At 50.4% G+C, this 12,143-nt stretch overlaps 1 protein-coding gene and 1 long non-coding RNA gene across 3 annotated transcripts in view; both read right to left on the bottom strand.

Moving 5' to 3' along the window:
* The window catches only part of Crmp1 (collapsin response mediator protein 1), a 72,033-nt gene that overhangs the window by 55,983 nt on the left and 3,907 nt on the right, over positions 1-12,143 (bottom strand). Inside the window, exon 1 of one of the 2 annotated variants that reach the window (XM_004669834.3) lies at positions 11,977-12,124. The exons of the other annotated variant lie outside the window; for it this stretch is intronic. Within the exon in view, the coding sequence (XP_004669891.2) occupies positions 11,977-12,015 (39 nt within the window). The 5' untranslated portion in view covers positions 12,016-12,124. Of the gene's footprint in view, positions 1-11,976; positions 12,125-12,143 lie in introns of those variants that run through there. 2 annotated transcript variants of the gene reach the window in all.
* Positions 10,331-11,613, bottom strand: LOC123454712. The gene is made up of 3 exons (XR_006633452.1): positions 11,225-11,613; positions 10,897-10,960; positions 10,331-10,451 (listed from the first exon to the last, which is right to left on the bottom strand). It is a non-coding gene; the product is annotated as an uncharacterized LOC123454712 (long non-coding RNA).

Here is a 12,143-nt window from a genome sequence, read left to right as displayed (position 1 = left end):
ACTCCCAGAAGAATGGGAAAAATCCTTCCTCTCCAAAGGTAGAGCATAGAGATGAGCCTCAAAGGGATCAGGGGCCCCAGCCTTGGTGGAAATGTGTGTGTATGAGCATCAAATATAAATATGGAGCCAGTTTCTCTTAAAGCAAGGGTATGGTAAAGCTGAGTTTTCAAAGTTATTAACTCTCCAAACCCTAGCTGTAAGCAATGCTCACATCTGTGACTCAAAACTTCAGCCAGTAGTGGTCATGTTTTTCAGTGGCGCAGCCATTGTTAAGTTGCTCCATCCCCCATCCATACTCACGCAAACAACCCCAGCTAAACTCAGCAGGTCACCAAGAAAAACAGATATCAAAGTAGAAAACCTAGCGGAGAAAAAGGGATTCTGCAGGAGTGAGGAAGGAGACAAGAGAAAATAATGTAGGGGCAAATGTGACCAAAATATTTGTTATTGTCAAAAACTTTAAAAAAAAAATATCATGAAGATAGGTACATTCCTGCATCCACATGCACCACTCAGCACAGCAGCAGGCCTGAGCTGGTCCCAGAGCTTCCCTGCTATGACCGGGTTAAAAATCCCAGTCCAGGTGTTTTTCTTTTCATTGTCCAGATCTAAATTAAGAGCTAGGGGTTTATGTTACTAAACATCACTATACAGAAAGCAGAAACTCTCTGTGAGCAGTTGTTTTTTCCTCCAATTACTGCTGCCCTCTCCGCCCTGCCGTGCTCCAAGGTGGGTGGTGTGCAAGCCCCACACCACCAGCTTTGATCCTCAGGAAAGGAAGACAGTTTCTGCTCCCCCTCTTTTTAACTTTATTTTTATTTATTTCAGAGAGAGGGTGGGGGAGAGAATGGGCATACCAGGGCCTTCAGCTACTGCGAATGAACTCGACATACATGCCATCTTGTGCATCTGGCTTACATGGGTCCTAGGGAATTGAACCTGAATCCTTTGGCTTTGCAGGCAAACACCTTAATCACTAAGCCACCTCTCCAACCCCAGCTCCCCCTCTTGACACTCATTTTGCCATGAAAGCCACATGACCCAAGGAGTGGCTGCCCCAAAATGAGCTCCTAGGAAGAATAAACCTGACCCAGACAGAAGCCTGGAGAAAAATCTAGTGCTTTCCTAAGTTCTGCTGCCCACAAACCCTGATATAGTAAATACGAATTTGTGGCTAAAAGCCACAGACTATGTGGGGGTGGCGTTCACAGCACCCACCTTGGAGATTGTGTGCTGGGGGCCACAGAACTACCTTACAGCCCAAACACTTCGTGCTGTCACATCTGGGTTTCCACCCTTAGCAGCCAGAGCCTCTCCTCAGCTTCCCTCCCTCCCTCCGTACTTCCCACCCAGCCTCCTTGCAGCTGCGTCCAGCCCAACTGCCCAATCCTGTTTGTTCAGAAAATCGTCCACATGTCTTTGATCCTGCCTGGGGCGGTGGGAGGGCAGCCTAGCTGTCCATGGGCCGCATAGTGTCTCAGGAAGCAGAAAGCAGTGTGAAGCTAACACACATCTCTCTTCCTTTCACCTGGGTGAGATTGATATTTAATTTAAAAAATTTTTTTGTTCATTTTTATTTGTTTATTTGAGAGTGATAGACAGAGAACGAGGAAGATAGAGAGAGAGAATGGGCGTGCCAGGGCTTCCAGCCTCTGCAAACGAACTCCAGATGCATGCGCCCCCTTGTGCATCTGGCTAATGTGGGTCCAGGGGAATTGAGCCAAGAACTGGGGTCTTTGGCTTCACAGGCAAGCGCTTAGCTGCTAAGCCAGCTCTCCAGCCCATTTCATCCTTTTTGAATTAGAAATCCTAGTGGTGCCCACAGACTTCAGGGTGCAGGCCTTTTCTGGGAACTCACAGCTGTTTCCATGGCAACTATAGTTATGCCAGCAGGTTCTCTGACCCTGGCATACCTCTAGATGTTCAGTAAATATTCCCCATGTGTTAAAATGGCACACTTCTCTCGGGATCCCAGTGGGAAGGGCTTTCCTGTGCCTGAAGGAGGGTGACACTAGCTAACTCCATATGTGCTCCTCTATCCATTAGTGCTTTCTCATCCTTGCTTGAAATGGTTTATGCTGATGGTCAAAACCTGATGGTCAAATAGACAGGACCTAGAGTCACCTGTGAGGGATTGTTAGACTAGGTTAGCTTTGGGCATGGCTGTGAAGCTTAGTCTTGATCAGGTTCATTGAAGACCCACCTAAACTTGGGCTGCATCATTCCACAGGCAGGGTCCTGGCCTGTGTAAAAAGGAGAGCGCCAGCTGAACGCAGCACTCATCCCTCCCTGCTTCCTGACCGTGGGCTGAATATGACAGGCTCCCTCAAGCTCCTTCCATGATGTACTATAACCTGGAACTATCAGCTGAAATAAGCCCTTCCTCCCTTAAGCTGAGTTTTGTCAATGAGAAGGTGACTAATGAAAGCTCCTTACTTCACACAGAAGACATCTGGACAGCAGCCTCTGCTGAAACTGTACTCTGTGCTCATGGTGAGCATCGGTTCTTCCTGAATAGATTTTTGGTTATCATTCTTAGTTCCCTCAGGAATCAAGAGTGACTGCTACAAATGGAGAATCTCAGAGAATGAAATAATTAGTTCAAAGTCACACAGCCAAGAAATAATGGAGTTAGAATTTGAGCCTAGTTCTGCGTGGCATCTCCACAGTGACAATCTCCCCACCTCCTGCCAGCACGGGCACTGCCCCTAGGAATTAAAGAGAATGCGTGTGTTCCTTCCTTTGTAGAATGGGATTAAGCAAAACGGACATTCTGTATCTGCTGCTGCATATCCTCCACCTAGGCCTCAGCTGCTCTCCTGCCAAGATTGCTGTGAATGTGGCCCAAGGGGGATAAGGTAGATTCAAACTCTGGCCATCTCAAAGGCTGATCTGGGGGCAGGTACAAGACACAAAGACCTAATTTCCTAGGGACCAATAGCAATGCCTCATTCTCAGTCTGACCACACATCTTATCAAAGATAATGTGACTTGCTGACTAAGGGCACCATGCAGAGGCCACCAGGCTAGATTCTGGTGGCCCTGTCACATTGGGCATGTTCACATCCATGCTTCAGTTTCCCATTCATAACACAGAAATGGGATGAAGTTATACTTCTTGCAAGCTAGGGAAACAGACTTCCCCAAGAAGCTCATTTTCACCTTCAACTTCTCTGACCCTTGTGCCCTGTCATTATCCATCCTGCTTGCTGTCTGTCGCACAGTACCTAAGACTGCTAACTTACAAACAACAGAAGGGCATTAGCTCTCTGCTCTACAGACTAGGATGCCCAAGAGCCTGGCACTTGCATGTGAACACTGCCTTTGTGCAGTGTCTGTTCATTGTTGCGTCAGAGGGTAATGAGAGGAGTTGGGGGGCCCAGGGTCACTCCTGAACAAAGCTCACGCTTGTGATAGCTAGTGCAGTCTGGGCGGAGCACATCAGTCCACTTGTGAGGGCAGAGCCTCCGGGACTCGTCGTCTCTTATCAGGCCCGCAACACAACACGAGTGCTGAGGATGAAGCTTCCAACACAGGAGCGGTGGGTGGGACCCTTTCAAGCCCCCGCACCTCTCAAGCCCATTGCTTTTTTGCTTTGTTGACCTCCACTGTGGAATGTCCTTGAAGGCACCTGATTTCCTCCTCCCACTGCTCTTGTCCCAGGTTAGCCCTCACATCTGTCCCCGTGTGGTTCCCTCACGACTACCAGACTGGCAATTCTAAAACACAAAACTGCCTCACCTCGCCTCTCAACACTTCCCCATCTTCTCGGACCACAAGACGACAGTATCCCAGGCTTCTCCCGGCCTGATCAGGCCCCTCTCAGCAGTGACCCATCCTATCTGCCCACTAACTAACACCACCTGTGCCTTCATCCATGCGTACCTGAGGTTTGGACTCCTGCTCGGCCCACTCTTTCCAGATTCCCGCCTCCTCACAACACGGTGCCCTGACTCCAGCACCACAGCCTGAACTCTGCACTTTGGCCTAGCATTTCTCCAAGACATTTCATTCCTGGTTCACTGTCCTGTGTCTTCTCACCCAGGAGGCTATGATCCTTCGCTTGGTGTCAAGAGCATGCTTACCCCACATGACCTTTTCAGGCTGCATTACTCCTCTGTACATAGAAAGTGTCAGAGCTTCAACCTCATAGTATTACCTAGGTAAGACGCAAAAGCTCTCCATACACTGAGCAATGGCTTAGGAAAGCCAATATCCTAAACCACACATCTGTGTTCACACATTTGAGACAGTAGGGAAATTTTCCCTTAGTTTTTAAAAAATATTACTTATTTGTAAGAAGAGAAAGGAGGAAAGGGAAGGAGAGAGGAGGAAGGAAGGAGAGAGGGAGGAAAAGGGGGAAGAGAGAGAGGGCACATCAGGGGCTCTTGCCACTGCAAATGAACTCCAGATACATGCTCCACTTCTGTGCATCTGGCTTCTCCATGGGTGCTGGGACGACAGACTGGGTCAGCAGGCTTTCCAAACAAGTGCCTTTAACCACTGAGCCATCACGCTAGACCTTTCCTTCTTTTCATTTGCTTCTCAGGAGCATCTATGATGCCAGGAAGTTTTTAAACCAGTTCCAAAACTAGCCAAGCATGATGGCGCATGCCTTTAATCCCAGAACTCACTAGGGAGGCAGAGGATCACTGTGAGTCTGAGGTCACCCTGAGAAGACATAGTGAATTCCAGGTTAGCACTAGAGCAAGACCCTATCTCAAAAAAAAAGTAGTGCCCAATCATTCAAGTTTTATTCAAAGGACTCAAGAAGTGAGTATTGGAAATTCCTGCACACCCCAGGAAATGCAAGAATGGTCAGATAACTCCTGCATCTTCTAATGCACAAACAGAGAAAACCACATGAAGTTTAAAAGGTTCCCTTCAACTTAAAGGTTACAGAAGTCAAATATTTTTAAGGACTGCATTACAGTTTAAGCTCTTGGAGACCATTACAGTAAAATATACGTAACCGACAGATTTGCAGCTTGATGGTTGAGAGGTTGCCTAGCAGGCCTGAAGCACTGGGTTCACTCCCCAATGAGACATATGCGTGCGTGCGTGCGCGCGCGCGCGCACACACACACACACACACACACACAACAACAGAAGAACCTAGGGACAGGTACAGCATTTCCTCACATGGCCACCACCTGTTTTGCTGTATGTAATTCTGCATCAGAACCTCTGTCGTCCACGGAACTGGCTCGGTTCTGACACTAGATGATTATTGAGTCAAGGCCTAGGAGGGGCCATGCAATGAAGGCCCAGCTTGTGCGTGGACAGTTTTTGCCAGTTTTTGCCTACAAGCACTGTCCAGAGAGAATTTTGGAAAAGTCCATTAGGAAAGCAGATTTGCCCTCGTCCACTGCCTTAATTCAGTCCAGAAGACCTCTCCAGGAGCACTTTGTGCCCCACTCATCTCCTTCATGGTTGGAGGTGGGAACTACCTAAGTACTAAGCCCACAGGTACAACACTTGTTAAAGAAAGCCAAATAAGAGACTTGTCAGCAAAGCCATAGGACCCAGGTTCAAATCCCCAGTACCCACATAAAGCCAGCTGCACAAAGTGGCACATGCATCTGGAGTTTGTTTGCAGTGGCTGGAGACCCTGGCATGCCCATTCTGTCTCTCTTCTCTCTGCCCCTCCCCGTCTCCTTGCACATAAATAAATATTTTTAATTAAAAAAGAAACTCAAATGAAGGGCACCCAAATTTCACTAGTCCATGTAGCATACTTTCAGTGTGGACTTATCCATGTGCCCACACAGTGCAGAGTCCCTGCAGTGAGTGTGAGGTTGCTTGAAGACAGACTGAGGAGAGCAGACTTACCTAGTCCAGCAAAGCAGATGAAGATAGGAGACTAACCAAAGATTCTGAGCCTGAAACTACAGGAGAGCTCACAGCTCTCTATGCCAGGAAGAAGGATGCTCACACAGAACAGACACAGCTGACAAGGGCAGAGGGCCACAGAGGGTGGCCTGGCCCCAGTGGAAGCTCCAGAGGCCAGAGGAAAGACTGTGGGGCTAGGCCCTCACACAGTCACAGCCAGCGATTTCCAACTTTAACCTGCTCACTCTAGTTTCTGAGACTGTGTTTTCTGTGAGGCATCCCGCCTCCCAGGCCCAACCCAAAACCAGCAGCACAAATCCAATCCTCTCTGCCCAGAGCAAAAGATATGACTTAGGACCGAAGAGACGGCTCAGCAGTTAAGAGCACTTCCCACTCAAGCATGAGGACCTGAGGACGCCCAAGACTGCCTGAGACGGATTCCCCAGCGCTTATACACACAGCCGGGAGTGGCCACACACGTCTGAAACCCCAGTAGGGAGTTCATGAAAACAGCAGCTCCAGAATCAGTGTGAGACTCTGTTTCAAGGACAAGTGGTGAATGATGGCGGAGGGACACAATCACGTCTGGCCTCTCTGTTTGGACACACACACATGCATGCGCATGCATACACGGACCATGTACATCTGTATACACATGTGCATACACACACAGTTACGATCTGAATATTATACTTCTCCAGGCTAATGAGTCTGTCTCCAGGGATGTGTCCGAATACTACGAAACTGAACCATGTCTGAAGGTACTGCAGACCAAATATGGCTGATCCAGCAGCCTTGGCTGTGCCACCCCGATGCTAGCCACACTGCTGCATCCCACGAGCCCTCAGCAGCTTGCTCTTCAGGACCACAGTTCTGTCCACTGCTATGACTTGGTTTTCTTAGGAGTTGTGGTGGGCAGCGTTTTCCCCATGGCACCTGCCATGTTTGCGCAGAAGTCCCTGGAGGCATCTTAGGTTGCTGCCAGTCAATCTGTTCGGCTGCTCTTTGAGCCCAGGTCTCAAAGTGAAGAGATGCACAGAGCAGACCCAATGAGGGGTTGGGAACAAGGTTACAACCAACCCACAGCTCCTACATGGCATGAGCAAGATCTTGGGGTTGTGCCCTATGGCACAACTAACACACTGTCTCCTGGCAGCAACAGCTAACCCACAAGGCATTTACTTTGTGCAGGAACTGTTCTGAGCATCTCACTTACACTGTCATTTAATTCTCAAGGGGGAAACCGGTGGCTATTTTTTTCATGTGTATGTGTGTGGGTGTATGTGCTTATGTGATGTGGAGGTCAAAAGTCAACATCAGGTGTCTTCCTCAATTGCTCTCCGTCTTTGTGCTTTGAGTCAGGGTCTTGCACTGAACCTAGAGCTCACAAATCTGGTTTGACTATCTATCTGGTAAATCCGGGGGATCGTCTGTCCCTGCCTTCCCAGTGCTGGGATAACAGGTGCATGCTTCCACACACAATTTTTTTTTTGTTTTGTTTTGTTTTTCGAGGTAGGGTCTCACTCTGGCTCAGGCTGACCTGGAATTCGCTATGTAGTCTCAGAGTAGCCTCGAACTCACAGTGATCTTCCTACATCTGCTTCCTCAGTGCTGGGATTAAGGGCATGCACCACCACGCCCAGCCACACTCAGTATTTTCATGTGAGTGCTGAACTCGGGTACTGCTTGCATGATGCTTGATTGAACCATCTCCCCAGCCATCATTATCATTATTAATAATTATTATTCCCATTCTACATACATAAATTGGCCAAGAATTGGTATGTGGAGAGATGCAGTATGTAATTACAGGATCAAGCCCAGATAATCTGACATCAGAATCTATGCTTCCTGCTGCTTCCAATTTATCATCTCCCAGCTCAAGAACTTCCAGTGCCTTTCTATGACCCACAAAAGAAAGTCAGAATGCAATTACTAATCCAACTCTTACATCTGAAAAGGAATTCAATGCCCAAGAAAAGGAAGTGACTTGCCCAAGATTATGTAACATCAGAATCTGAGCTGGTCTTAGATGTTATGGGTCATTTTCCACCACCATGGCTATTGTCCCTGATGACTTCCCCAGCCCCACACAGTCCCCCAATCATCTACCCACTCATATTCCTCCCAGATCCTCCCTTGGTTATACTGTGTAAAACTCCCCACTCACTCTTGATCATGCTTGTCCCCAGCCTACATCCCTCCCATGCTGTTCCACCAGCATCACCTGCTCTTCCTTCTCCCAGCACTCAGCATCCAGCTCATGCCATCACGAAACCTGTGAGGCCACCTCCTGCTTCTCCAGATCCTCTCTTCTTTAAATTCCTGTCAGCTGTGCTGTGACTCACCCTGTCCTTTAGCTGTTGTTAGTTTGCTTCATGTGTGTACATTTTACAATACGAAGAATAGAACAGGTACATGGCTAATTGCTGCTGTTTAGCTGAAGATGACTTTCCATTTCCTCAAAGAGAGAGCATGAGTTAAAAGAAAGGCCTAATTCGTGGCCTGTTAGACATGTGTTTCATGCCAGACACACTCAGGTGTACTGTACAGCATATGTTCCATAAGTTAAGACTTGGTGAAGTTCACTTTATAATGAACTTGTGAAACAACTGTTTCCAGACGTATTGACTCGGGCCTGTGATCCCAGCAACTTGGGAAATTGAGGCAGGAAGACTGCTGCAAGTTGGAAGCCAGTATTTGCTACATAATGAGTAACAAGACAACCTTAGCTTCAGAGGGAGACCCTGTTTCAAAAAAAAAAAAATTAAGAAGCAAGTGTTTAGAGCTAAGGTAGTCTAGCCATGTTGTAGACACTGCCCTCAGAACCACTTAATATCCCCTCTAAGAGTCTCTTTAGGAATTTAATTTAAGTAAATTATTTTTTTTCCTTAGAATATAGCCTATTTATCTTTCCCTGAATATGAAGGTGACATCACTGGGGACTTCTGTGTCCCTTTCCCAAGTGACAGAATCTCAGAACCAGTATCGTGTCCATTGCAGCCTCTCTAGTGGCCCTAATGGCTAATGTGTTTGTTCTCTGCTCATGCAGGATCCTCAGGGCTGGCATTTGATTTCCATCTGATTTGCCAAAGTGCTTGGAAATTGTTTAATTCTAGGCATCTCAAAGGCAAGGAATGACTGAACCACCATTCTAGGCAGAATGTCACCCTCAGGGTGAAACAGAGTAGATAGGACCCACAGATTTTTTTTTTGTATATTTTCACATTAAAGTGATAAATTCAGCCCAACATGAGTTTTACTTAATGGTCTTTCTTTCTTGATCATCTTCACTGGTTGACTGACACACACCAACACATATTTGCACAACACACACACACACACACACACACACACACACACCAAACACACACAATGATTTTCTTGCAGGACAGCAGCCCATCCACTCTCCGTGCTTGAATGTGAAGTTGAACTACAATCAATCTTTCCTCTGAAGTCCAGTGCAAGAACCTTGACATGCCAGCACATGCTCTGAACCTCAGTTTCCTCTTTGGGAAGCAAAAATGCTCCACTGAGGCTGCCTTCCTGGAAGCGTTGTCCTGAGAACCAGGCAGGAGATAACAGAAGTCATGCTGACCACAGCAAAAGCATATGGCTGGCACTCACAGGGTCCTGGTGTTAAGTAAGAACTCTGAAACCACCATGGCAAGTGCCTTGGCTCCCACAGTGCACACCTGGGCATGCCTCTCCCTGCCCCAGCACTCTAGGGGAACCCAAAGCTTGGGCAGGCCAGGAAGCCAAGTGCCTTTGTTTGCTGAGAGCCACACCCAGGACACGTTAGTGCTGAAAGCACAGTGAGCACCCAGAGCTTCAGCCAAGCTAACCGTGTCAACCATCAGTGCCATTCATTAAAAGAAAAAAGCCACATATGAAAAAGGGCTTCATTAATATTTACCACTACTCTTGAGGGCAGAAGCAAAGTGGGTTTATTACCCCTCCTCTTCTACCCTGCCTACTCAGATCTCAGAAACAGGATGGGAAACGGAAAAGGGGAAAGATTCCACACCTCCCCTAACCTGAGTACACCATATTCCTAACTCACCACGTCTCCCTGCCTCTGCTCACAGGGTGCCCTCTTAGATGCCCACTCTCGGATTCATCACTGAATCCCCTCATGAAGCTAGGATCTCCATCTCCAGGGGTCTTTCCTCAGAGCAGAGGTCCAGGGGCCCATGGAATGACCCAGCTTGTAATCCTCCCTGTCCCGCGCTCATGGAACCATATCCTGAGGCCACTGGATCATGTCTGCAACTGTCCTTTACCCACAGGGTGACCACTTACTTTGCAGGAATGACTAAAGCAGCAGGTGTGCCAAACATGTGTAGCTGTTCTTCCAGGGCAGCTGGAGATGCTTGTGGGACCTATAAGGGACTCACTTTGGACATCAGAGCACTGAGGTTCAGAGAGCCACCAGAGTGGGACACACACTCACTGCCATCTGGTGTAAAAGGCTGTGAGCCTTTCATATCTACTGCAAGGGTCACAGCTGAACAGACTGAAACCACAGAACAGACTCCGGGGCACTCTGTCCACAGACCTACCTCTAAGACCATCTGTTCAGCTTCTACCTAGGACACAGGTACCCTGAGGGGCAGGACCTGTCAGGAGAACACAGAGACAGAGGGACCCTGAACCCTGACTCATCAGTCCTTGGCTCCTACCTTACCATCTGCCTCAGTTCTCCTGGGGAGGAGAAGGGAGGGCCAGTGGTTTCCCAGCTACAGCCCATGTTGACAAACATTCCCAGGCTTTCTTACCACATTATCTGGCCACCACACTCCCCCCATGTCAGTTACAGGGTTTGCAGACTGGCCTTTCAGACCCCTGGGTCTCAGAAGACAGGGCACAGAGAATGGTCTCCATTCACAGGGGTCACACCTTCAGGTAGGAACTCAGCAGAGGCCTGCTGGCTGGCTGGCTGGCTAGCGCTGAAGCTGAGCCAAAAAGGATTTTTTCAGCGGAAGACTCAGCCTTGACTAAGGGTGGAAGCCAGGCCGAGCAGGGGAGGGGCAAGGGCTAGCTCCTTCTCTGGCTTTTCCTCACCTGGATCCCCAGCACATCTTCCAGTCATGCGTGCTTCGTGAAAACACTATCTTCTGAAGAGGATCTTTGGGAGAATCGTAAAAGCAGTGCCTGAGCAGGGCTTCATCACGCGTGTAGGGAGGATGCCAGCGCCCTCCCCTGCCCTAGGGCTGCCCTCTTGCAGGTGCCCTGGGGCTGTCCCGAATCAATGAGCAATGCTGGTCCCCAAGCTCAAACCTCAGCAGCCACCCTCGGGAATTCCACTGCCTGGGGAATCCTGCCTCCCAGCACTTGCACCCCCCCACACACACCCCATAGGCCTGGGACAAGGGTCTACCGATCCTTATACCTAGCAGGGAGGGTGGCGGAGGTGGCAGCTCCCCATCTCGATGCCCACAACTCCCCGCCGAGACAAAGCATAAAGACCAGGGATCCTTTGTTTCTGGCCACACCCCAGGACACAGCCCGATTTCTCCGCGCACACCACCACCCCACCCTCGGGCGGCCAGCCTCGGTGGTTAACCCTTGCAGAGCCTCGGCTGCGTGCCGGGCGGCTCGCTAGGTTACTGGCAGCTGCGGTGAAGGGTGGGCGGCAGGGGCCTCCGCCATGGCGCAGCTCCAGCTCCGGCCTTTCGCCCATCAGTCAAGGGAGGGGAGAGCCTGGCCTCAGCTTTTCCTTCCTCGGGCGGCTGCCGGGTCCCAGGACAGGATGCGGCAGAGGCCGCACGCGAGGCTGGGCGCACCCTCCGCACCCGCGCGCGAGGGCCTCGGGTGGGGGCTCGGACCCTGAGCCCCTCCCTCTTTTGTTCAGCTCCGCATCCTCCCGGCCACGCCATCCTCCGCACGCATCCCGTGGGGGAGGGGGCCCGCCGCCCGCGGGGAGAGGGACCCGAGGCTCCAGCCCCGCCCCAGCATGCCGGGCGCCCCCTCATTGTCTCCGGAGGCTGGGGGAGGGGGCGCCCGCGGGAGACCCCGCCCCACCCGCGGCGACGCTGGAGGCCTGGGGCGTCCCTGCCGTCCTCCCATCCCCCCGGGATCTGCGCCCTGGCGGCGACCACCCTCACGCCGCGACCCCGCGCGCGCCGGGGCGGGGGCCCTTACCGTGATGTGGGGGATGCTCTTCTTCCCCTGGAGAGACATGGTCCCTGGGCGTCCTCCGCCCGGCCGCTGGCTGGTCCTACGGTGGCCAGACGCTCTAGCGGGCTGTCTGGGCCGCGCTGCCCGCGTGAGCGGGGACAAAGGCCGCGGAGGGACAGAGGCTCGGCGCC

Source organism: Jaculus jaculus, chromosome 14, assembly GCF_020740685.1.
Source record: "Jaculus jaculus isolate mJacJac1 chromosome 14, mJacJac1.mat.Y.cur, whole genome shotgun sequence".
Lineage (NCBI taxonomy): Eukaryota > Metazoa > Chordata > Mammalia > Rodentia > Dipodidae > Jaculus > Jaculus jaculus.
Note: the sequence above shows the minus strand (reverse complement) of the source record. Positions and strands in the feature narration are given on the sequence as shown.